Source organism: Neofelis nebulosa, chromosome 4 (assembly GCF_028018385.1).
Source record: "Neofelis nebulosa isolate mNeoNeb1 chromosome 4, mNeoNeb1.pri, whole genome shotgun sequence".
In the NCBI taxonomy this organism is placed as follows: domain Eukaryota; kingdom Metazoa; phylum Chordata; class Mammalia; order Carnivora; family Felidae; genus Neofelis; species Neofelis nebulosa.
This window is the reverse complement of record NC_080785.1, coordinates 67,906,667-67,933,585: the sequence shown is the minus strand read 5'-3', so window position 1 is coordinate 67,933,585 and position 26,919 is coordinate 67,906,667. Positions and strand designations below refer to the sequence as shown.

General features: G+C 38.2%; 1 protein-coding gene across 25 annotated transcripts in view; it reads right to left on the bottom strand.

The window, feature by feature from the left end:
• ICA1 (islet cell autoantigen 1) overlaps positions 1 to 26,919 on the bottom strand; it is a 154,672-nt gene that overhangs the window by 102,987 nt on the left and 24,766 nt on the right. For 20 of the 25 annotated variants that reach the window (XR_009261278.1, XR_009261279.1, XM_058728724.1 and 17 more), the window contains 4 exons: positions 26,447 to 26,612; positions 22,569 to 22,641; positions 17,417 to 17,540; positions 13,288 to 13,486 (listed from right to left, as the gene is read on the bottom strand). Coding sequence is in view for 23 of the 25 variants with exons in the window: in XM_058728724.1 (XP_058584707.1) it covers positions 13,288 to 13,486; positions 17,417 to 17,540; positions 22,569 to 22,641; positions 26,447 to 26,612 (562 nt within the window). In the remaining 2 variants the exon portion in view is untranslated. The remainder of the gene's footprint in view (positions 1 to 13,287; positions 13,487 to 17,416; positions 17,541 to 22,568; positions 22,642 to 26,446; positions 26,613 to 26,919) is intronic. The other 5 variants (XM_058728722.1, XM_058728709.1, XM_058728710.1 and 2 more) reach the window with 1 other exon arrangement.

The following is a 26,919-nucleotide window of genomic DNA, read 5'->3' as shown; positions in this document are numbered from 1 at the left end:
TTCATACCACCCCTGACTCGTTCTCAACATCTTGGTACTCGCTACGGAAAGTACCTCACAGCCAGGACATTATTTCTTATGAATAATGTTAGCCCTAACAAACCACAGAGTAAAACAATGGCAGTGTTACAGAACCTGGTGATGAAGCCTTCTCTGTCTTAGGATGATCTTGTCCCAAGAGGATGGACCAGTTCCAGGCATTAGATAAACCACATGAACCAGGAAGGATGTAGAGGGGGGAGATTTACTTGTGATGCTGCATTTTTTTAACATGCATATCAGGGCACTAACAGTGCCAGATTGCTCCTGGAAAGTTCCCTGTGTTGAACATGTATAAATGAATTCTCAGAATTGTTTGCCATGTGCCCACAAAGCAGCATGATCTTGAGGAATCAATTCTAGATATTAACTAACCTGAGGCTCCATTCTAGCTTTTTCAGTTTTCTGAGTCAGCCTGGAGAATACTGAGGGGAATTTAATGGAAATAGGAGAAAATATTTAATTAGCAAGATTAATACTAATTGTAGATGAGCAAAGTAAGCATATTTGAGTGTCTGTGGTATACAAATCTCCAGGCTCTAGGGTTTAAGAAAACATATATGGTGATTGCCAAAAAGCACAATAATGCTTAATATAGTAGAACCCCTGGGGGAATCAAGTGGTTTCATTTAACTGACTTTTCCATATAATTCAAGTTCCCTCTATTTTTTAAAAATACTTTAAAAATAAGAAATCTTCATCTATGAAATACTTGTCCTTTTGAATGTCTATCTTGTTGAAAGAGCAAAATCACCTTTTTTGATGGATCAGTCATCATTATGAGCATCAGCTATCCCACAGTGGTGCTCTGGGAAAATAAATGTCAAAATGTGGTCAAGGATTCCCCAGCAAGAGAATCACCTTGGGAGCTCAATGAAAATCAGAGCCCTGGGCCCCACCCTAGGCCTCCTGAATCAGAATCCTTAGGTGGGACTCAGGGTTCTCTGTCCAACTTGATTCTCAGAAGATTCTTATGCTCAACATGGGCCACAGAGGCCCTGACTCAGGGTTGGTTGTATGTGTGTCCTTCACTGGAAACATCGCGTGGCCTGCTATCTATCTACCTGTGCCTATTTGCTGTAGGGCCTTGGATACTTTCTTCTTAGGAGTCAAAATCTTTCCATACTGTACTGGTTTTAAACCTACAGGCTGATATGCACAGGAGCCTTGGAGAGAATGCTGGCCTTTGTGATGTCTACTCTCCATCCATGAGCCTTACAGCATTTGTTCAGACATTGGGCTCTGAGCTTAAAGTATATTGCTACGGATTCAGGCACCTGACCCCAAGGAACCCATGATGAACACCAGTCATTTCACTTCAAAAGTGCACTTAGAGAGCAAGGTACAACAGAAGTACTAAATGCTGAATACAGAAATGTGACTAGATTAGAAGACAAACTGACAGTTGCCTCGGTGAGAAGAAAAACTCCAAATACTCTTTAAGAGTACTAGTATAATAAGTCTTTGGGGTCAGAAAAAAATGAGAACAGATGCAGAATGTGCTGGAAGATGTGGCTGCTACTTTAATGCAAAACTGGTCTCCTCCCCCACAAAAACATTTTCTCTCACTACACACAGGGATCCACTTATTGGATTAGCAAGAACTTGGGGCAGAAATGGTAGATGGAGCATTAATTTTTTGGATTCAGAGGACCTGGGTCCAAATTCCAATTCATATAAGTAGCCAAAGGTAAGTCAGACTCTGCCTTTTCCATCTTAGCTTAGAAACAGGACAATGAATTCATGCCCTCGCTGAACTGCTGCTGTCTAGCTTTAATGAAGTAATGAATATGAAACAGCTTTTTAAACTGAAGAGCATTTTACAAATATTTAATCAGAAATATTCCGCATTGTGTACATATTTAAGTGGCTGCTACATCTATCTATATGGCAGAATGCTAAGAAAAACTCGAGGCTGGGAAAAAATTCAAATATGTTAATTATCTCATATAAATAAAGTGATCATATTGTTCAGTGTAGACTTAAATATCGGCTGTGCTTTTGTACTAGAAAAAAGATATCTTTAAAATGAGCAGTATTTTTACTTTTGCACAACTCATGTTTAACATTCTCTTAAAATACATTGTTCTTACTTTCTCAATCGAATAGGTGAAAAAGTTGATTAAGTCTTTTATTTTATTCTCAAAACCCTCTTTCCTAGCATCAACTTCTTAATGTTTACTTTACTTACATGATGTATTAGCTGAAATTGTAGAATGGTGGAGGAAATGGGGACATGCCAGGCAGAGAAGAGAGGCAAGTAGGTCAATATGGAAAACAAGAGGTTTGCCCCAAACCCAAAATACACTACGGATAGGAAAGAGGGACGCTAACTTTGGAAACCATTGTCTGGCTCACATCACTACTTTTAGCTGTTAGTTTTTAAAGTGGAAAGATGTGCAAAAATTAAAAGAAAGAAAAAGAAAAAGAAAAAAGAGAAAGGCCAAACTAGTTCTTTCAGCAGAGAATTAAAATTAAAAGCAGACGGAGGCCCAGATAATAAGTACCAATAAAAGCTTTAGCTGACATAGCTTCAATTTACAAATCATTGGCTTTTCCTGGCAGGGCTTGGGGAAGGAGGGTGAGGAAGCATCGCCTACACAGTCTGGATGTGGAAGATATGGAAATCTTTAAAATTAAAGATGCTTTCAACTTTTTAAAACATTGACTTATGGTGACTATGATAAAATCTGGGTGAAACCTGAGTCCCCCATGCAGTCTGAAAGCCCTGGTGGCTACTAAGTCCCTATGCCTTCCTAGTCATATCTGATTTTGACATGTATACTTTGTTTGCGGGAGCCCAATCTACAATGTGTGTGCAAAAAGATGCGTGGTTTAGAACCTGCATGTATTTCAATTTCTTTTTAGAGCATTAGGAGCATTAAGAGGCCCTTGTAAGAGTATTAAAAATAAACTGGTAATAAATAAACACTGGGAAGCCAAAGGGAATAGAGATTGATTCGCGACAACTGATATTACTTCTCTAGAAATTTTAATGACAAAAATCAGGGCTCACAGGCATGTAAGTATGCTTGGTTTCATCTGTAAAATGTGTAAGACTACCAATTAAAAGGAACTGATGAAATTGCTAGATTTAGAGAGAAGAGTTGAGAGAGATACTTAGTGCCAGCAAGATGTATGAGCATATTAATCAGCATGCACGAGAATTAGATGTGGACAATGAACACAGAACATGTCATTCAAGCCGGCAGAAAACCTCCACATTAAGAGATCCAATACCAGCCTATACAATGCTGCAATGCAACTGCAAGGACCTAATGTGGGGTCCAAAACATGGAGGCTGTTCCCTCTAAAATAGTTGCCCTCTCCCCCTTTGATTCTGTTTTGGGAAAGGATTTTTCCGTGCATTCTCACTGGTGCAATTCGGACAACTCCTTCCTTCCAGGATGCAATTGAGAGGAGATGGGAAAAGTTATCTGCTTGCTTTCTCACCTTTTCCCTAAACCCTTCAGGATATGCAAAACTCTGCTTGTTCCAGTTCTCTTAGAACAGTGAAGGCTTTCAAAAGAAGCATTCTCTTCTTTCTTGATTTTGGTGGGTTTCCCTCAGGCATCTGCCTTTGATCCTTCTTTTCTTCAGTGACTTCACCACCTCACATGGCTCTCCCCCTGCTGATGGCTCTTGAAAATGACTTCATCTTCCAACTTCTTCATCTGGCTGCCCATGTGACATCACCTTTGGAACCTGGCTTCTCATCTGTTTTTGTCAACTTGGAGTTTCCTCTCATTTTATCTCTTTCCTTGTACAAAATCTTATCTGTTCTCACTCATATGGTGCAACTCCAACCTCATTCTCAACCCTCTCCTCTCATCCCCCAATCTAGTCCTCTGCCACAGAAGCAATCACTATTGCCAGGTTCTCGTGTATCCTTTCCCCCCTAATTTAAGATGAAAAAATTAAAGGGGAACAAGATCCTAAATGTAATAAATTTTACTCTGCTAGCTTCTTTTCAGTTTCCCTATGTGAGAAATTTATTTATTTCCTATACATTAATCTATGGGCTTTTCATATGGCTCTTCTTCCCTATATGTGGGTTATTTTCCAAGTGTCTTTGCCTGGACCTCTCTCAGAACATGAACTAATACCCATGAACTATGTTTGCTTATAAGAATGCAGAGTCCCACCTCTCAAGCCCAGAGGAGGGGAGGAACTATTTAAAGGAACAAAGCAGAAAAAAAAAAAACAAAAAACAAAACAAAACAAAAAAAAATATTCTTCAATTTGTTTATATAATTAATCTATCTTGAGAAGTACCCCCTATTCCAATGTCAGCAGTCAGTAGAAGAACCACAGTAAGGAATCAACATCTAAATGACAATAGTTGTCTCAAGATCACAGCTGGGGAGTGAATTTAAATAGATGGATGGACAGATAGATGGGTAGTTGGATAGAAAGAGCCAATCAACTGTGAAGTGTTACCAAGCCCTAAAATCATATTTCATTTGATGGGAACAACAGAAGCCTGATTAATGCATGTGGGAATTGCATGTCAAAGTTATACCAATGGCCTTTCAGGGGCCTGCTTCTTCTTAGGGCTCCCTGAGTCCATGTGAAATTGGCCAGTGTAAGATTTTAGGGCTCCTGTATATGAATTTCATTCATCTTATGCAATGATTAAGTGTAGGATAATTGCTGAATATGCAACAGAAGTTTTTCAAATAGTTCTATTACACCTAGAATTGTCCTGAAAGTTTTATGCTAGAAGAGTTCAGCATACACACTTTAAAGCTGTTTTCTATTTAAAGTTTTACTTTCACCAAAAATTTCCTAAAGGAGGCAACATGAAGCCACCGTGAGAGAAGTAGCTGGTGGAGAACTGTGCATGCTTCAGCGAACAGAGCCACCATGAACCAGTCATAAATGGGGTGACATGTGGGCGTCCATGGCTAATTTCCCTCTGAGATTAGTATTATGTCAGTTTTCTAGAGATCAAGGAATCATCAACTATCTTCTTACTATTTGCTTTTTTTTTAATCTCAGAACTGTGAATCGAAATACCAGTTTTCTATTAACTCATTCTTTTGATAGTTCAAACAATAAAGTATAGATCAACTTAGGACTTGGATGCAAGAAGATTCTGAGTTTTCCTGAGGGACGGGAGAACCCATGAAACCACTAACAGCCTTTGACTCCATCATGTGGCAATTACTACTTGAATAAATCTTGTTAGAAATGCTTTGTTGGGGGTTTCTCAAAAATTAACCCAATCAATTTAAAGAGTGCTACTCAAAACCTTTCAATATCCCTTGATGGCAAACTAACACAGAACACAGATTTCTCCCAAAGTAATTGTGATGTAGAGCTTTCTTTCTGAAAGACTAACTCTCCATAGCCAATTAAAAAATCCAGTCTGATGTAGAAGTGACAATTCAGAAACCATCAAATCATGATTTTTTCTCCGTCACTGAAAAGTCTGGTTGTGAAGAGGAATATTTCTGAAGAAAATTCTTTTTAACTCAAATAAAAGCAACGTACAGTATTGTGAAGTTACTGGCATTCAGGAAGTAGTATATTGCCTCTGTTGGAAATTAAATAAAATCACATTCTATTTTGTGTACCTAAGTAAGCCACCATTTTGTGAAATAAGAATAATAGCATAGTGGGACAAATCTCTAAAGCATAAACATTTAAAACCAAAGTGCTTAGCTAACCCACCAGCTACCACTGTCTTTTTTTTACACTAAATTCCTTAAGATGGCAAGAATTGCAACCAATTTGCCAAGAGAGAATAAGAGGACTAGCTGGGAAAGATGAATCTGAGCTGTTAATCAAAAGGAAGAGGCTAATCTAGAGGGATAGGGCAGACTCGGAGACTAGAGAGACAGTAACTAGTATATCATACTTCTTGAATACAGTGATTTTCCATTTAACCATAATCTAAAATGACACCTTCTTCAGGAGCTACCAAAAGTAGACAGAGGCAGATGGAACAGTCTGCGGTTGGGCTAGGGGGAGGGGAGGGAGAGTGTCATGGGCACTACCCACTCCTCTGACCCTGCAGCCAAAAGCACAACATGATGAAATACGGAAATAATGAATCCATCCAAGACATTCTAGCTGCTAACACACTGAGAAGCCCTTGTTATAAAATGGGCTCATTATACGGCAGCATTTTGATCTGGAACCTGATGGTTCTACTCAGTAAAATCTTATGTTTTGTATATTATCACCCATGAAATTCTAGAAACCAGGTTTGCATATGCCATCCAATACATATAAGTCTTAGGAAGAAAAGCCAGACAATTTGGCAAAAGGAAAACTATCTTGGAAGGGATCAGTTCACACTTCGATAACACACTTTGTCCAGTCTACTCTGAAACTTGAGAGTTAAGCAGGCTTTTCCTTCAAACAACTGGAGAAATGCCATATGCAAAGATTTGATACCTCTCTCAAGAGAGAAGTAGTCCTCTCCACTCCTCTGTGAAAAAATCTATTTCAAACCAAAACATTTGCTTTTATGCTATTCTATAGGTTTATTTTTAAACATATCAATATTTACTATTCTTACAGAAATTACAGAATATAAATTATGAATTAGTTTTGTGTAGACAGTATTTTCTAGGATAAAATCAAACAACTCCTTGCTCGTATAACCTAAGTCTTATTTTTATTCAATGGAAGGATTAAATTTCATTCAGGAGTACAAATATTTATAAGATGTATATTATGTTTGTTTATTATGCATTTGGGGTTCAAAGGAGGGTCTTGAAGAGCTATTTGCACACCAATATCCGTAAGTAGCACTATCTACGCTAGCCAAGTGATGGAAGCAACTTAAATGTGTCTGTCGACAAATGAATAAGTACAATGTGGTGGTATAAGCATACAGTGAAATACTACTCCTTAGAACTATTATTATTCCTTGAAAAGAGAAAAGATCCTGCCACATGCTACAACATGGATGAACCTTGAAGACAATATGCTAAGGGAAATAAGCTAGTTGCAAAAAGGCAAACACTGCATGATTCTACTTATATGAGGTATCTAAAGTAGTCAAATTCATAAAAACAGAAAGTAGAATGATAGTTACCAGGGGCTGGAATGATAGGAGGGGCAAATGAGGAGTGGTTGTTTAATAGGTACAGAGTTTCAGTTTTGCAAGATGAAAAAGTTTTGGAGATCTGCTGTACAGCAAAGTGAATATACTTAACACCACTGAACTGGACCCTTAAAAATGGTTAAGATGGCAAATTTTATGTTATGTGTTTTATCGCAATTAGACATTTTTAAATTCTTAAAGTTTCTTAACTTTAGCATGCATTAGAGGTGTCTATAAATCAAGGACCAGCAAACTCTTTTCTGTAAAAGGGGCAGAGGCTAAATATTTTTGGCTGTGCAGACCACAGTCTCTGTTGTAACTACTCATACCCCTATGGTATCATGCAAGCAGCCATAGATAATATATAAATGAATGGGCATGGTCATGTTACAATAAAATCTTCATTTACCAAAACAGGTGGCTGGCCCATGGGCCATAGGTTTCTGACCCTTGCAAAAGTATTCTGTAAATAAAAATATAATTATACTCATTTTGTAAAAATTTAAGTCTCCTCTGCCTAAGATTTATCTTGTGAGTGAAATATTCTTTTCCAGAGTCTAAGATTAAAGCAACAGTGACAAGACCAAGCCGACTCAACAAGACCAATACTTACCCAGAGTTAAGAGGAAAACACTTCACTGACAAAGGACATGTTAGCTCTGTACCAGTGTCTACACCTCTCTACAGATGAACTTAACAATTTCAGACCTTAACAACTTAGAGAATGAATATGAAAAATATTACAGCTGGAAGAGAGCTTGGCGGTCATCTAGTACCTATTTCTCCTTTAGTGATTGAGAAAATTGCCATAGACTTACCAGGACCTATCCAAGCTGTCCCAGCTGGTGTAGGCAGGGCTGGAGACAGAGGGTAGAGCCATCCGAACTCTGAGGTCATGCTCCTTTGTCTCTATTTCCAATCAGGAGCCACAGCCGGCCAGACACCAGGTTTGTAAGTTATGTTTCATGCCTGCTATTCCAAATGGTCTTGGCTTAACCCTGAAACTAATTTTTGTCATTTGCCAAGTTCAGGGGGGAAATTAATAAAGACACATAGAGCCCCAAAGGCCTCACCTCATGAAATTTAAACATGAAAGCAAGGGTGTAATTATTTGTTCCCTTCCCAGTGGTACCATATGGAAATGGCATGTTTTTCCTATGGCATTCAGGTAGTATAAAGAAACCACCACCCAAGGGTAAGGTTTAGCAACTCGATTTGGTCTTCTTGGGGACCACAAAAAACAGGGGCCCTAGTTAAACAACCAAAACGAACAACAAACACACACCAAAAACCAACAAAAGAAAATGGAGAGTTATGAAACAGATAGGTTAAAGAGTATGTTAGCTTTACAAAAGGAACTTTCACCTCATCAAAGAGCTCAAGCCAGTGCATAGGATTGTAGCACTGGAAGAGACAGAATTGATAATGGGCCAAACACCCTTCCCTTTTATGTATGAATTAAAGCAAGTCCTGGAGTCAAGGCACTGCTTCAGCAGGCACGGTGGTGTTGGTCTATTGTGTGGACCCAAACCTGAAATTCTCCATGCTCACTCAACACAACTCATTGGGGGGTCTCAGCCCTGCCCTTAGCACTGAAATGAAGCAGAATACTCTTGTAAGCCAGAAAGCTGGAGGGCCCAGGCAAAAAGGAAAGGCTTTTTATCTCAGAATGAGGAGATGGCTGAGTGGTGATACTCCTGCATCTCTTGGCGTCTCCAGCTCCCGTGGGACCTGCCCTCAATTGCTAAAAGAGCCTGACCTCTGACAAAGACCAATGATTTCAGCAGTAATTAATGATACTGTCAAATTAATTAACCCAAGTCTTTGTCCACTGGAAAAAAAAAAACTCTCTAATGTCAATACTGCTGTTTACTAGTCCTTGACCAAGCTCTATAGATCCAAACCTTCAGTCAGGACACAGGAACACCATGGGCTGATGACCCCAGCGAGGTCCCACCTATTAAGCCATTTGTTAAGAAACCTTCTCACAGTAACATATCCTTTGATAATGGGACTTTAGTAAATTAACAGCTCTCCAAAATCTAACACAATTTTAAAAAGACACAAGCCCAAGAATGCCAGTGTGTATCATTCATATTTCCTACAATATGTTTTAGATACCCTTTTGAATTATGGTGATGAAACCCTAGACAAATGCTGTAGGATTTCATTAAGCCATTTAATAAATGGCCCTCATTAAAACGCTGGTTCCCTTGTCCTTGTCTATAAGGACTCTGACTCATAACAAATGCCCACGTATACATTTCCATATTATCTCTTTAGAGGATTCAGAACTATTTTCTTACACCTAACACGGCTTTTATTCCATTTAGAATAATTACCCTCCATCCCATTTCTGACTTTCAAGAAAAACAAGACATTTAATTGACCACAGGAGGACTCTCTCAAGGGCATCAGGCTGCAAAAGCTCTTCTGTGAGCTCACAACTTAAGCTGATGTAATCTGCTACAAGAAGCTGACTTCTATTTTTAAATCATACCCTTTTACTCTGCCTTCAAAGGGCACATATATCACACGTTGTAACTGCTCATAAAATACTTTGTGGTGTAGTCTCCCGTCCATTTCCCTCCTGGGGTGAATCACACTGTCAGGAGGGGCTTCCTACTGCTCACAGTCATCCAGCCCTGCACATTTAAATTCATCCACCATTTCCTATTATTTGGTCTTTAGGAGAATAACTACATATGGCCACACTCTCCAGGTGTCTTGTTTATCACAGTCATTTTGACAAGGAACAGATGACTAGCAGGGTCCTTCTTGAGGGCTGGGATCAAGCTTTTCCACCTCTTTGTATTTCCATCCCCAAATATAGGCACTTAATAAATGCTTATTAGTGTTGCTACTGAGAGATCTGTCATCAGGCCTATGTGCTTCAAAGGTTGCCAGAATGAAAACAGATTATTTGCTTTGTTTAATTTTAAGTTTTTCATTCATCGTTTTGGTCATGCTCACGGTGTGTTATTTAAAAGTTTCTTAGCACTTTGAAAATACTGTGAGAAAAGCTTTGGTTGGAAGGGAAAGTCCACTTGATCTTGCTATTTATTTATTTATACTTATTCTGCACATTTCTAAGAAGACAGAAGACTCTGTAATTAAAGTGCTGCTACTGTGGAGTGTAGGAGAAGGCAGAACATATATTTCCCTGGTCTACGTGCATCTTGGTTCTGTGGCACCCCATGTCTCACCTAGATTTGTACAAGAGCCTCCCAAGCAGCTCTCCCAGCCTCAAGGCTTGGGTCCTTCCAACCCCTTCTCTATATTTTCTGGGTGAGCTAGTGAGAACACAGAGGTGATTATGCTTCTTTGAGAAGCCCCTATGTGTTCCCATGATACCATGTGCTACCACAGACAATGGTTCATCATACTGCATCAAGTTTACTTGCTTGATCCCCAAGTGACTACATGTGAGGAGGGCAGTGATCATGTCTACTTATTCACTACTATACCTTTCTGCATCTGGCCTACCATGCAGTGGGGCTTCCATATCATTTGCTGGATGAAAGAATAAATGAATGAATGCATACTAAAGATTGCAATTCAGGGGATCACATCTGTGAAGATTAATTAGAATTCTGTCTCCTCAGAAAGTGTGAACCCAAAGAACTGACTTTACTGAAAAATACCACTTTTCGTTCAGGATTCATCAGTTGAAATATGAAGGTGACAGCTGGCTCTGCAGAGACTGAAATTCTCCTTCCCACAGTGGCACCTAAGAAGCCACCCACAGCCAGACCCCTCTCCCAGAGGATACAGAAAAGTGTTTCAGTAGCATGTTTCTGAGAGATAAATGGAGACTGTTTAAAATGGAATCCCGCTGGGACAAAACACTAAAGCTTGCTCACAGTTAAACTTCATGTTATAAACTCCAAGCAAACAGCACATTCTACAATTTAAATCCATTCCAAAGAAAGCGGCAAGCCACAAAATAATAATGTTACTTCTTACCTACAAAACCATATGTCAATTCCAGGTGTGGGTGGTGGGAATCCCTATCGATCTGAGAAACAGAGTCTGGAACTTCAAGCTCAATGGCTGGAATCTGACCATCTGATACGAGTGCTAACTCGGGGGCCAGGTGCTGGCCAGTGAAAAGACAAATCTGGTCCCTGTCCTCATGGACAGTCCTGCCTAATCAAATATCCACTTGAATACAGACTTCTTTAAAAAAAATTCTTTCCCTAAATTCAAAGTACACCATGTTCGGCTATTAAATTAAATCCAGGGCAAATGGGATTGTAGAGTAACGCATTGCTTCAGCTACTTCTGCATAGCAAAAAATTTTTTTAAACCATATTTTCCAAAATCAACAGATTGATGACACTAAAGAGTGGGTAGTGTTTCAACATTCAACCCAAATGACGAAGAGCTTGGTTTTCATTTCATCCTAACACAGCTAGTAACCACCCTCCAAAACAAAACCAAATAAACACAATTCCACGTGAAATTCTGCCTTCCAGAGTAAGTGTATGTTTATTTTTATTACACGGCACAAAAAAAGGCATTCAATAAATGTTTGTTGGATAAATAAATCACAGACAGGTATTACTATGAAAATGACTGTCAATTTTAGATATGTTCTTCAACTTTTTTTTTTCCTCTTAAGGAAAAAAATTATGCCTATTTTCTAAGATTCTGACTTTCATTTCCTTGTCTGACCTTGGACTTGTTACTTAACCTAGGTATCACTTTCTTCATCTATAAAATTAAATTTGTATCTTGATTATTGTGAGGCTGAAAGGAAATAGTAAATATAAAATGACTGGCACTATTGCCTGCAAGTACGGTCTGTTTGTTTGTTTGTTTGTTTGAACTTCTCTACTCCATCCTCCTCCAACCCCCCGAATAAAGTGTCAAAGACAAACCAAATTACTGGCCTGATTAGAAAGTCAGGAAATTTCTCATGTAGGCTGGGCCTTGATTTTCCCATTTATAGAATGAGTGAGTTTTACTAGTTCATGCCTTTTCAGTTCATATTTTCCATGAATTCAGAAATCTGTCTTGCCAAGAATTTAGATGCTGCTACTACATTAAGGTTATCTATAATCAGAAAATAAACTCCGAGTCCCTTCATAGAGAGGGATTCCAAATTGTAAACGAAAATAAAATTTGGCTTTTAAAAGAATTTGTATCAATCTAATACTAAGCCAAGAATTGGTGACCCTATTCTTAAGCAACAGAAGGTCCCTCCTTTCCCCCATCACACAGACACACACACACACACACACACACACACACACACAACCTCCTATGCACTAGCAGGGTTTCCCATTTACAACTCCACATGATGTACCTAAAAAGAAATCTTGGGATTTTAAGCAACATCACTAATTACAAATGGATCATTTGAAATGAGTAAGATAATTGACACAATATTATGTCAAACCTAACATTTGCTTGATTTTTTTTTCTTTCACATCCTGAAATACATCCAAATCAACCAAACAAAGAACTACCAAGACTGTACACAACAAAGTCACTGCATATTCATAAATACTCAGTATATGACTGCCACCTAGTGGTAGGATATGTCTTTGTATGGCTAAATCTCCAAACCGCTAAATTGACGCAAGAGAATTAAAAAAACAAGGGAATATTGTTCTTCTGCTACTCACCAGTTATTTCAGGGAAATTTAAGAGCATACCCACCTCCTCAGCAATCTATTATCCTCAGACAAATTTCTGAAGTGGTCTATTGCAGATGCCACATTAGTTAATCCCACAACCAAACCCCACTGCTTCTCAACCACTTCACAAAACAAAGGAACATTATTATTCTATTAATTTTAATACTCATTAGCAATTAAAAAAGATTTCTCCAATAGCCTGTCCTCACTTCCCACTTTCATTTGATCTACTCTTGATTTTTAGTTATGCATGAAAAAGCATTTTAAAGTGACAACCTTACAAAAAGTGTACATTATATGAAAATCCGACTTCAATTAGAACTAGTTACTAAATCCCAGCAATTTCCAGCTGTCTCTTCTATCTTACCCTTAGAGAATTATATATCACATTAATTGGTATTCTGTCACATAAAAAGATACTGGTGATGATTAATTGCATCCTTGGTGCTTTTGAGTTATGTCTTCTTCACTAGAGTGATTCAAATCACACCTCATTACCTTTCAGCAGGTACCCCTCTTGGTAACCTTCATAAAATATCCTACCTTCCTGAACTTCTCCATTTGCTTGTAGAGGTCTGGATCAAGCTCCTGTGACACATCCTTCATCCATAATAATGCCCCTCTGTATTCAGTCCGGCACTGCTCCATGCGATTCACCGTCAGCCAAGTGTCGGAGATGGCCCGGTGCCGAAAAGTCTCCACTTCTTGGTGAAATCGACACAATGGATTTCGCAAGGCCAACCTAGACAAGAGGATAAAGCCATAATCTTGAAACTAGGCGGGCCATCAGTTTGCATCCTTGACAGTTTACCAATCTTAAACTCATGAGCCCAGAACAGTGCCTAGAATATAGACAATGCTGCAGAAATATTTGATGGATTATAATTGAAACGTATGAACTGATGAGTTCACCAGAAATGATTACCCATATACTCATTCCTTAGATAACTGTTACTTGAATGTACCATTGGGAAGGGTTTCCAACAGTACTGTTGGGGGTGGTTTCATGCCTGGGCAAAGAATACCTGTCTGGAGTTGGAACCAATCCTGCGTTCATGGAGAAGAGTCAAGGCATAACCATTTCCCATCTCTATTCTTGGCATTCCCTGCTTCTGCTCCTCTGAAGCCTGGCTCTTTGAGAAGGAGTGGACTTGTATTTGACTAGGGTCTCCCTGGCTAGGTCATTGTTGGATTACTCTCCAAATGCTAGGAGTTCTGCTCCCACAGTCACAGAGAATAAAGCATGAACAGAAGAATTTTTAAATGGTCTAGGAAGGGAGAGAAGCACTGTGGATCTACTGTGTTAGGTACATTCAGACAGGTTATATATAGGATTGAGCCTTATAAAGAAACAAAACTTAAGGACTCTACCATAAATGAATGTATACCATAGAATGAAGTGGATAGAAAATAATTATTAGTTGTAACATATCATCATTTATTAAGTAAAAAAAAATGTTTGAGGCATATCAAACTTTGGATGCAATATTTTACAGGGGAGGGAAATACTGCTTCTCCCATCTTCCTACCCAAGATGAGTAACATTACATGAATTACACTCTTAAGATACAGTTGTCTGCATGAACTTGCAGGGCACAGGTTCAAAACATAAAAATAAGATGAAGAATTACATATCAACTGAAATCCAAACTTATTTAGCGGAAGGGAACAGTGGTGTTAGTGAGCTGAAGTCAGCGCTTGGCATCTCCACCAGCTTCTGCAGTGCCTCACATGTGTAGAGCACGGGAAGATTACAGATGGGCCAATAAACTGTTTAAGAAAAAAACCCTTTATTATTTTCTCCAGTTTTCCTCTTTTCTGTAAAGCATTGTTTTTAAATAGTCAGCACTTCTCTAAAAGTAGTTTGCTCATATCATCCTACCAAAGTGTTGCAGGTGGTTTTCAAAGACATATTATGGTGCCATAAAGTAAGCTTGTCCTTTATCACCATTGGATTAAATTTAATACCCACCTTTCATCAAATTGAATGCACAGTTGTAGCAATGACTATCAAATAAATCAGTAAAACAAATGCTGGTGTGAAAGTTTATAAAACTGGAGACTTCTATTTAAAGAGAGAAAGAGTCCTCAGCTGTCCACCTAAGAATCCTGTTCATTTCTGGACTCCTTCTTCTCTTCCCTTGGATCTTGCCAATTTCCCTAAACTGGCTGAAAAAGAGTCTTATGAATAAAATATTCTTAATTTCTTTGACTGTTGTAAAGTTAGACAGAAACCTTTGAAGAGGTAATGACATGATGATAGATGTTAAGATCTTGAAGGAAAGAAAAAAGCATACAAAATCACTTCCGTTTTTTTCTGTAACTTGCTTCGCACAAGATTAGAAAGGTGAAAACCTGTTCATTTGTGGTACCAAGGACTGAGTCTAGACCAAGGAAAAACTCAATAACCAGAAATACCAAGCTTTAGTGGAAGACTGGTACACATTTTCATTGATGAAAACCTACACAAGGGGAATAATTAATAAACTGCCTAAATAAAGGTCTACTCCAAAGACATTTATCATTTAGCAGGAAAATGTGGAAGTGACCCAAGTAATAAAAAGAAGGGCTCAGGTTAAGCGTACTGTAGAATGCCCTGGAACACTATGCTATAGTTGTTTTTTAAAATGTATACATGGAGAACAAAAGGTGTTATGGCTATTTGATCAAAAAATCAATTTGCTAAGTGATCAGCAAGGAGTACTCCAAAAAAACTGTCTGGTGTGACACTGTTTCTATTAAAAATATATCCCAGCATATTTCAAATTACATCCATTCAAGATCTGAAAATTCAACTTTGTCAGAGTTTTATGTCATCCTCTATTTTGTTCATATTTAGGAGGACTGGTGTGGATGTCATGTGCCCGGTCAGCAGCTGAGTGCTGTGAAACCAGGGCCACCTTGCAAGAGGTCACCTTCCAAATTTTAAAGTTGTCCAAGCTGCATTAATTATAGATACAGTGCAGTTTGCTAGTTTATAGTGGTGATACTTTTAAGTACTCTTTGCATTGTTTCTGTTGATTTCTTTTACTGTTTTTGTTTATATCCAAAGGTTAGATTATATAAACTTAAGGTACCACATGTGTGTTCTGGGAGATAATTTGGTACACAACTCTGAAACGGTGTAACTGGATAGCCATGTTATAAAGTAATTATGTGATCAGTAATGGCAACTCTTACAGTGATTGTGTCCAGGGATTTGGCTTTGTTTCCCATAAGCTGATGTACAACTTGGCATACAGGTATGTATAAGAATTTTTCCCACTGAAATTAGTGATATGTTTAACACATGAGAATTTACTCTTTGAAAGATTTATTGAGAACCAATTATCTTGGTAAGGCTGGGGAAAGTATATATGCATAGAAAATACCTATCAAAGCATTACATGTGGGTCATCTGTATTAGGAAATTTTTAATTGCTTTTTAATTTTCTCCTTTGGACTTGACTCTTTTAAATTTTTTCAGTAGTATTTTTACAAGGAAAAACTATTATAAATAAGATTGATTAAAAGGTACAACTGAAAATTATAAACAAACACTTTTCTTGGAAAACAAGTGCAGAACTATTAGACATAGCTTCATTCAACTATGAAAGTTGGCACTGCCCACAAAGTCAGGGTCCAGATGTTATTAGGGAGAACCAACGTGCCCAGGAGTAGGACCACGGGAAACTGACACAGTTGGTCTCTTCCTTCCACCCCACCTTTTCCAGGTTTTCATTGAAACTTGTGTAACAGGCTGATGGCCTGCTCTTGGCCCACAGGGACCGAAAGAAGAAGAAATTAAGAGAAGAAAATTTTGGACAATTGGAGGAAGCAAAATGTTTGTAACCTGAAAATTTTTGGAAACTACCTACATGTCTTATGTAGGTATAATCTTGCCTAATATTAGTAAGTGACATGTTTAGGCTAATTAGTGACTGGAGGAAGAGGAATGGAGAAGGAGTGTCACTTTCCTCAGGCACTAAATGCAACTGTATGCAGAGGCTCCTGCTTATTCTACACCAACCATAAAATGAGTCATGAGAGTGTTAAAAAAAAATGTCACTTCTCTGCCACAATTTCCTCTCTACCAGAGCTTCTCAAACTTAAATGTGCTGAATCAAAATCAACTGGGAAGATCTTGTTAAAATGCAGATTTGGGTTCAGCAGTTGTGAGATGGGGCCTAAATTCTGCATTTCTAACAAGCTTCTAGGGGATACTGCTAATGTTGCTGGTCCAGGGTCTGAGCAGAATGGGTCCGGGAATCATGACCACCACCTCTCCAAAGTTAATTGGCCTACAGAGAGCAGACAGGGAACACTTCCACCTGGTCTCATTAGGCTCCTGCTTTAATCAGAGGCTAGAAGGGGATCAGCCTGACTGCTATGGGCAATGCTGAAGGTCAAACATAAGCCTAGGCAGCACTCAGAGTGATTGCCAAATGAAACGCTCCCTACAGACCAGAAGAAATATGAAAAAAAAAGAAAAACTTAAAAATTAATAGGAAGGGAAAAAAATCATACATGTTATCTTAATCAGAGAGTTAAATACAGACTAATAACTGAGAACAGAGTAGCTCCTCAGTCTCAGGGGAGAGACTTCTAAAGAACAGGAGAGTCCCCTCCATGGCTGGGTAGACGCCAGATTCTCTGCTGACCCCCCAATGGAACCCCAGTGAAGGCCACACACCTTTGCTGGGAAGAAAAGCAGAGGGCCTTTCCCGTTGCTTGCATCATCTTTCCTGCTCTGGTTTTGTCTTGGAAGCCTTGGGATCGGAGAAATTTTCCCAGTTCGTTTTCTTCTTGAGACAAGACTGATGAAGAAAAGACCAAAAGGAGCCATGAACAATGAGCATTTTTATTACAGAGAGAAGAGACCCACCACAAGTTCCTCTCTCTTTTAGAGGGAAAGACGGGATGAAATTAAATCCACGTGGCAAGCTACAAGGTAAGCCCTCCCCCCACCACCATTTAACTTTCATGCTGTCCCTCCATTTGCAAAAGGAGAGATCAAATTCACTTGAGTACATCTGTCAGTGGGTTTGGTGCCCTGTAATCAGAACCAGAAAATGACCTCTGCACTGAAAAGCGAGCCGATAATGTGCCGCTTCGAGCTGAAATAAAGAAAGTTGGGTTTGTCAAGTATGACTGTGGGAATCTTTTGTGGCTGCCTATAATATAGGGCCGGTTTCCTCTGCTTATTCTCTCTCACTGGCTTTTTGATCTCTGCTTTCTGAGGTACATTCTACTTGATTGCAAAGCAATTCCATACCTTATTCATGACATGAGTTTTTGGTTGGAAGTGGGAGTGGGGATCAAGGGTGGGCAGGTAATCGGGTTGAAGTCTCAGTGGGGTTTTTAAATGCAGAGCTGGAACCATGAATTGGTCATGTCTAATCTTGGCCTTATTTTTAAAGACAACCTCAGATGACACTGCTGGTGAGACAGTTATTGTCTCAGCTTTCTGCAGATTCATTTGACAGTAAACATAACATGTCACAGAATTCTATGTATCTTTTGACATTGCACTTCTACTGTTAGCACTTTCCAAGGATTTAGTGAAATGGGCACAAAGCTGCAGACAGAAAAGTAACCAAAACATCAATATTTACAGCAGCAAAACACTTTCTTTCTCTACCCTGGGGACTGATTTATAAACTAGTGTGTATCCAAACAATGGAATAGTGGGCTGTTACACAGCCACTGGTCCCAAATCCACATTTACCAACAGCTGAGCAAAGAATGACACTGAGCTTCCTAAATGTTTTCTTTTCAAAATATAGCCCTTCTATGGACTGACTTTGACCACTACTCTGATTTCACATTTACTTATTTATGCATTTACACATCATGTGTCTCTAAAAATTGTTTTTTGAATGCTACTAGGATTCTTGTCCATTTTCATAAACAATCCAGAATTCCTTCAGAATGCACCCCATTCCTGACACAACCACTCCAATGAGAGCATTAGCCAGGAAACACAAATCCAAAGGTGAAGGTTACACTTGTTACTGCTTCCTTATTAATCTGTGACTGTAGTTCACATGCAACTTTCCAGAGGAAGATGTTTCTGGAATCCATTCTTCCTGAGAAATAAATGACTATCCTCCTTCCTCTCTGCCCCTCAAGAATCACATTGAGTCAAAGTCTGCTCAAAGACTACTTCCCTATGAAGTAGTTGATCCCTGTTTCTCTGTGACAGCAGCGCCCTCTTGGCTTCTGGTATTAGGTTGTTGGGGTCGGGAGTGTGTCTTCTATATCTTGACACTCTAACCTTCTCAGGACAGGGACCTCATCCAACTATGGACTCCCCAGGGTGAGCATAACGTCTTATACAGGGTACTATTAAGTGCTCGTAAAATTAAATTAACTATAATTTTTGCCTTATTATCCTCACATACTTTATTTCACTTTATTTTTCCTCACCACTTCCTATCCCACTTTATTTCATTTTAAATGCTTAGCCATGATTCTATGTAGCTTAAAAAAACCTATAATTATAAGAAGTTTTGTTGTTTTATATTACCTTCTATTCCTTCTCTCTACTTACTGATACGGGACTCGATTCCACAACGAATATGTCCCTACGGAGAGCAACTTCACATTTTTGTTCATAATAGCACGAGGCTACTGTCACCTTTTTTTTTTTTTTTTTTTTTTTTTTTACCTTGAAGTCTCAAGTCACATATAAATGAACATATTTAGCTTAAGGCTAGGAAGAAACCATTCATGGCACCTACACAATTACACAGTTGGTGAAATATACTCTTTCCTGAATAAACCTCAGCAGGTTGAAGCATTTGAAAAATTACTTTTTGTTATTTTATGCACTTGAGGACTAAATCTAGGGTGGGAAATGGTTTCAAGAGCTGGACTCTAATTAATTGGCAGTGTTGTTCAGAGGGAGGCAGAAAACGTTTGAGCCTCATCAGACTCCAGCTTGGATTACTTAGTGATGACTATTATTTTCCAAGAAGGGATGCCCATTTCTTAATTTTAATTTTAAAATTCAAATACTGAAATTAATTTAGGGAGCTTTAAAATTCAGGTGCAACACAGGTATCAGATAACTCGCCAGTTTCCACTTACAAGGTTTAACTTAACCAGGACTTAAGAATTCAGACACACACAAAAAAACCCTATTAATATTTAATTGCTGATTAGATTTTCAGATGTTTCCTAAAAAGGGAACTAAAACCAATTAGATTGGCAGCATTAATTCACTCAGCACAGATTTATGGATGATCTAATACATACTAGGCACTGTTCTTGCCACTGGGAATAGAGAGACAGACAAGACACACAAGGTCCCTGCTCTTATGGAGCTTTTGTTCATGTGGCAGGAGACAGAAAATAAAAAAAAAAACGTACTCACAAATACAAAACCCAAAAAGAAAAATACCAGATAGAGCAGTAAGAAGAGGGGAGTAAGAGAAGCTGCTTTGGGCTGGGTGATCAGGAAAAGCCTCTCGGAGCAGGTGACCACTAAGCTGGGCTCTGAATGGCAAGAAGGGGGCCACTCTTTTTTTTTTTTTTTTTTAAATCCAAGTTAGTTAACATATAGTGTAATTATGGTTTCAGGAGTAGAATTTAATGATTCATCACCTACATATTATACCCAGTGCTCATCCCAACAAGTGCCCTCCTTAGTACCCATTACCCATTTAGCCCATCCCCCCACCCAACACCCAAGAAGGAGTCACTCTTAAGATAATTAGGGCAGGAACATTCCAGACATAGGAAATAGTGAGAGTAAAAGGCCTCAGGTAGCATGGTGGCTAAGGGCGAAAGTGGCTGGAGAGGTGAGCTGGGCCAGATCATGTAGGAATTCATAGACTATGGTATGGAAGTCTGGATCTTGATTCAATGTACATTTTTAAAGCTTTTTATTTTGCAATAATTTTAGGCTTAGACTGTAAATAGAACAGAGTTCCTGTATACCCTTTTCAGCTTCTCCTAACATTAGTATCTTACATAATCATGGTATAATTTTCAAAACTAGGAAATTAACATTGGTAGAGTACTATCAACTAAACCACAACTTTATTTGAATTTTACTAGTTTTCCCATGAATGTCCTTTTTCTTCTAGGATCTAATCCAGGATCCGACCTTGAACTGAGTTATCGAGATTCCTTAGTCTCCTTCAATATGTGACAGTTCCTCAGTCTTTCTTGTCTTTCATGACCTTCATGCCCTTTAAGAGTACTGGTTAGATATTTTGTAGAATGTCTCTCAACGTGGATTTGTCTTATTTCTCACAATTAGACTGGGGTTACAGATTTTGGGGAAGGAAACCACACAGGTGGAGTGGCCTTCTTAGTGCATGATACCAGGGCTACATGATACTAACAACACATTGTCACTACTGGTATCAATCTGGATCACTTGATTCAGGTGGTGTCTACTGGGTTTCTCCACTGTAAAATTATGATTTATTTCTTTTGTAATTATTAAAAATCTTGGAAGGAAATACATGACACTGTGAAAATATCCAGTTTCTCCTCAAACTTTCGCCCATTAATTGTGCCACCTTTCAGTGAACCTTGCCTGCCACAATTCTTACTGTGGTATTTGCCTAATGATGATTTTGTGGTTCCCTCATTCCTTCTGTATTTATTAACTGAAATTATTTTATAAGGAAGAGCTGTTTCTTCTTCCCTGTTTGTCTATTTCCACACTGACTTAATGGATATTTACTTTACTTTACTTTATTGGTTATAATCCAGAACTACTGTTATTTATTTTGTTACTCAAATTGTCCCAGCTTAGACCATTGGGAGCTCTTTGACTGTGGTATAGACAATGGGCTGGAGAGGGCAAGGAGATCATTTAGGAAGCTGAAGCAAATCAAGTAGGACAGTGATAGATGGTGGTGGCATGAACTAAGATAGCGAGAGGATGGAGAGAGGAAGGAGACTGAATGCTATTCAGGCAACAAAATGAACCAGCATTTAAGACTAACTGGATGTGGGATAGAGAAATGGTGGGGGATGTATGTCCTGTGTCTTGATTTACTCAGAACTCAAGACTATGAAGCTATAGCCCAGAAGTCTTAACTTAGTAAACAGTAACATAGAAAATTTATCAAATTCTGCCTCTAAGTCCTAGGATTTTGTACTTTCCCCCAAAGAGTCTTAATTAAAGACTAATGAAGGAAAATCATCAATTGTTACTTTGTGATTATTGGAAAGAGGTCTAGCAGCAGTCAGAAATAGAAAAGCTTCCCATGTTCTAGTCTCAGAAATATAGAAATTATACTATTAAATCATCTACGAATGGACATTTTAAAACATATTAACACATAACTTGATATTTAGCATTTCAGAGATAACTCTGTGAGTAATAACTTTAAGGCAGAATCCTATTTCCCAATAATCCAATATCCAACATAAAAAATGCTAATGAAGAAGCACTATTGTCAAAATATAGTCAAGGAATTATCTATATGTGCTTTCTCTCTCCATTTTAAGAGGAACAAACCTGGATATGAGAGAGCCAGGGCAATCAAATATAAACAACACCAATTTTTTTTAAAACCCAAACATAAAACTGAGAAAACATTTTTATAATTAGGAAAATAAATGATATGTACTTACCCATGGGAGACCCAATATAAAGTTCTTGTTCTAGTTATTTACATTGAATTATACACAACCTATGTAAAGAATTTCTGATAAAATTATTAAAGACCCTCCTTCCCACCAATTAAAGACCAAAGACAGCACTCCTCAATAGTAATTTCCTTGTCTTACTTCCTAAACATATGAAATGATGTATTAAGGCAAAATATCCTATTTCTCGCTGTTTATCTGATCAATATGTATACTTAGGGCATACTTACAACATATTCTCTTTTGATAGAGTACAATTGCTTTAGACAAGTCCAAACAGGTTCTCTGAATCGAGTGAAACAGCTATAATAAAAACAGAAACAAAATGTTAAAAAAAAAACAGACAGCAGTGAAATAAAAATTATTATACTGAACATAACTATAGTGTTTGATTTGCTCACCAAACATAAGATCGCAAGCCTAAGTATGCTTGGTGTTATGTGGTATACTATGCAGGAACTTAAAGACCAGAGTCTTTAAAAATATGCTCACATTATTCTATATTTATTGGAATTCATCAACTTTGTGATCTTAATTAAGATCTCCAGAACAATAATTTCCTCCAGACTACTGAAATAATAGCTGAAAAACAGAAATCCTAAACGAAGGCACCAATTAGAGGACTCGGTAAACCAGAGACCCAATATTCATTCATAAGTTATTTCTTCTCCCACTTGATGTCTTTTTTTCAAATGTGGATCCCTCAATTAAGCATCATATTTAAAACACAACATTAGCTTATTTTGTGATCCTAATGCATTTTATGGCATGCTTAAACAACTCTATAAAAAGCCAACAAAAATCAACCAGCTGAATATTTAATTTAGAAGACATCTGGTAAAACGGAGTTTAGCTAGTAGCCCTGATCATTCATTTTCCCAATGATTTCATAAGATATACAGATAATTTGAAATCTAATGTAATGCCAAGGCCATATCAGAGGAAATTAATGGAAAAGCAGGTGGGTGATACTGAGAAGAATCTAACTAGATTTTAACTAACAGGGGTCCTGGTCTTTGCTTCAGAAACCCAAACAAGCTCAAGAGAAAATCAAACAGATACTTCACACTGTCTCTACCCTCTGTCTACCAACTCAGAGACCAGGGCTGGTATCAGTTGGAAAACCTAGCAAATATTCTGTCTCTGAAGAGCCACCTAAATGAGCCAGAGCAAAACTTTTCCCCCTCTCTTTGATCTTATTGGCCATGGTGATGTAATAGTTATGTGTTGGTATTATGAACTACTTCACTGTTTGAGTTAAAACAGAGGATGTGTGTCATAATAAACATGACCAATTATCTAATAAAAAGAGATGCATGCATATATACTTAAAAGATTAAAAACCATTCCTGAAATGCTTAATATGATAAAACCTGGTCATGAAGAATATAAATTTTGCTATATCTTATTTCATTACACTGTATCCTCTATTTAGAAAAGAGCGAGAGGGAAAAGAAAAACCTTTACCATAAAAGAAAACAGAGAATCAGCAGTCTGAATCTCTTCTTTAACAAATGCTTGATATCAGGATTCTGGGTCACAAACCACCAACACATAAGTAATTCCTGAATATAGGAGCAAGAAGTTCAAAAAATATGTTCTGATGTCACTGTTCATTTTTTTAAAAAACTGAGGTGTAAATTAAATGCAACTGGGGCACCTGGATGGCTCAGTCAGTTGAGTGTTTGACTCGATTTTGGCTCAGGTCACAGACCTCACGGTTCATGAGATGGGGCCCCACGTCAGGCTCTGTGCTGACAGCACGGAGCCTGCTTGGAGTTCTCTTTCTCCCTGTCTCTCTGCCCCTCCCCCACTCATGCCCTCACTTGCTCACTTCTTCCAAAATAAATAAACTTAAAAAAAATAAGTGCAATAAAATGCACACCTCTAGAATGTCCAGTTCTGCAGGCCTACAACTGCCTACACTCTTCTCACCACATCCAAACTAAGAAACCAAAGACCATCTACTATGTTGTGGCACTCACTAAAAGACCTGCCATCACAGGTTACTTTTGTCCGTTCTTAAGAGCTGTTTTTGAGAAAATATTTTATTAACAACTAATTCTTGACACATATTTAAACTTAGTGCAACATTTCTATCTATATTAACTTCCCAACAGATTATAGTAGAATCTGACCATTATTATAACTTGGCAATAAACTTTTCTTATGCTGTCAGAATAAAAGTTCTTATTTCATAAACTAGCATTCTGTGGATAACTTAGGGTAAGAACACATCAAAATGGTTTCCACATCATTTACATATGTTTTATTGATGGAATCCATGCTCTCTACAAACATCAATACTAGTTTGAACATTTTTGCAACAAACACCTCTATTGTGTAACATTATTAGTCTCAGCTAAGTACTGTGGATGTTATGTGCCTCGGACAGCAGCTATTTTGATTAAAGTACAGTTGGTTCAGCAAAAATGCTGCCAGGGGCGAATAAGCATAAAAATAAAATTACCATATTGCGTTTAATGAACTAATAATTACATATTGAATTCCTTTTTGAATAATACTTGTATTTACTGGGTTGTTAAGAAGAAAAAAAAATAAAGGTACAAGACGTGAAAAGCATATGCAATTTATAATCATTTCAATTATATGCAGAATACTAAAATCAGAACAGATGCCTCCTGGTTCCACTTTTCTCCACTGTTAGCAATCTCCATTAGAACATTCCCATCAAACCTAGCTTCAATTTGAACAATTCCACAGACAGGGGAAAGGGCTGGGAACTGATATTTATTGTATTAACACGCACACTGATTCAGTTAGTATTTACTGAATGTGTATAGTGTGTCTGGCTGAGGATACTATGGTGAATAAGGCTGACATGGAATTTGATCTGTTAGTGGAAGTAAGGCAGACAAATGCATAAACATTTGGGATATTTTCATGAAAGATACATACTATGAACAGGGGCCCTGGGTCTGGTTCTCCCCTCAGAGGCACAGAATGAATTATCCTTCTCCCACATGACAGACCTTTCTATACAATCAAGAACTAATATAGGTCCCCTTAAGCCTCTCTGTTCCAGTATAACCTTTTGAAATCCTGGGCTTTTTACTCTAGTCCTGTTAAATGTGCAGTTCATTAATTTTAGCTTATATGCTTGTTTGTTTGTTTGTTTGTTTGTTTGTTTGTTGAGAGAGGGGGTGGGGGAGAGGGGCAAAGGGAAAGGAGGAGAGAGGGAGAGAGAGGATCTCAAGCAGAGCTTAAGCTCCCATTGTGTGTGGAGCCCAAAGCTGGGGTCGATCCCATGACCCTGGGATCATGACCCGAGCAGAAATCAAGAGTTGGATGTTCAACGAATTGAGACTCCAGGCACTCCCTAGCTTTGATGTTAAATTTAGAGATCATTTTGAATTCTTATCAGGTCATGTAATGTTCCTCACAGAAGTGATAAGTATGCTTTTTAAATTTTAATCTAAACTATTGGCAGAATGTCTAGCAAGACAGGGAGTTAGTGGGCCTTCTACTAGTTATATTAGTATTTGGGAATCAACCAGATAGGAATTCAACTTACTGTATTTTTAACTAATCTAACTAAATATCTGCTTAGTTAATTCATTCAAGAATTTTATTAGACTCTACTAGGATCTTGTGCTATCATCTTTTCCCCTTTTTAGAATGTTAAGTATTTGCCTGACCCTAGTGTAATACCATGTACAGTGGGTTTCTGATTCCATTAACTTTTTTCAACAAGCATTTATTGAGAATTTACCACTTGCCATGCAATCCAGCCACAAACTTGAAAAACAAATTAACTGAAGCATACTAGTGGTTACACAAGAATTTGTAGGTTTTTAAAAAATATGCTGGGATTAGGGCACCTGGGTGGCTCAGGTGGGTGAGCACCCGATTCTTGATTTTAGCTCAGGTCACGATTCCAGGGTCGTGGGATCGAGTCCTACATTGGGCTCCGTGCTGAGTGTGGAGCCTACAGCCTACTTAAGATTCTTTCTCTTTCTCTCAAATAAAAAACTATATATATATTCTGGAATTGAATTTACCTCATCCTAGATTTTCCTCAAGAACTAGTTTGCAATATGTTTTCAGATACAAAGCTCACCTAGGCTTGCCCAGGCGACCAGCTCACCTCTAGCTTGGCATCCAGGTCTGCATCAGAGGCAACAACATGCTCATCTTCTTTCTTCCCTGTGGCTTTAATAAAGGCTTGCTTCGTTTCCCAATACTTCTGCTGCATCTTATTTACTACAGACTTATCTTGAGTATATCGATCCTGTAAGTCCCAGGGATAACTGCTAAAAAAACATTTAAAGAGGTATCTTATTCACGACTTTCATAAATATTAAGCTATTTTAGTGTGAACAAATCTATCTAACCATTATATAATAACATTAACAAACATATAGATACTTTCTTATGTGGTTATTACACCAAAAAAGTCAACCAACTCTTACTGTGAAACCTTAAAAGTTAGTGAGGAAATCAAGTGGCTTTTGCAGGAAATTGAGAAGCTAAACCTTGAAGAGTTTAGCTACCAGCAGGTTGGACATACTCCTTTTCCAAGTGGAGAAAGTGAGGCCAAACTAGGCAGGGTGCCTGGTT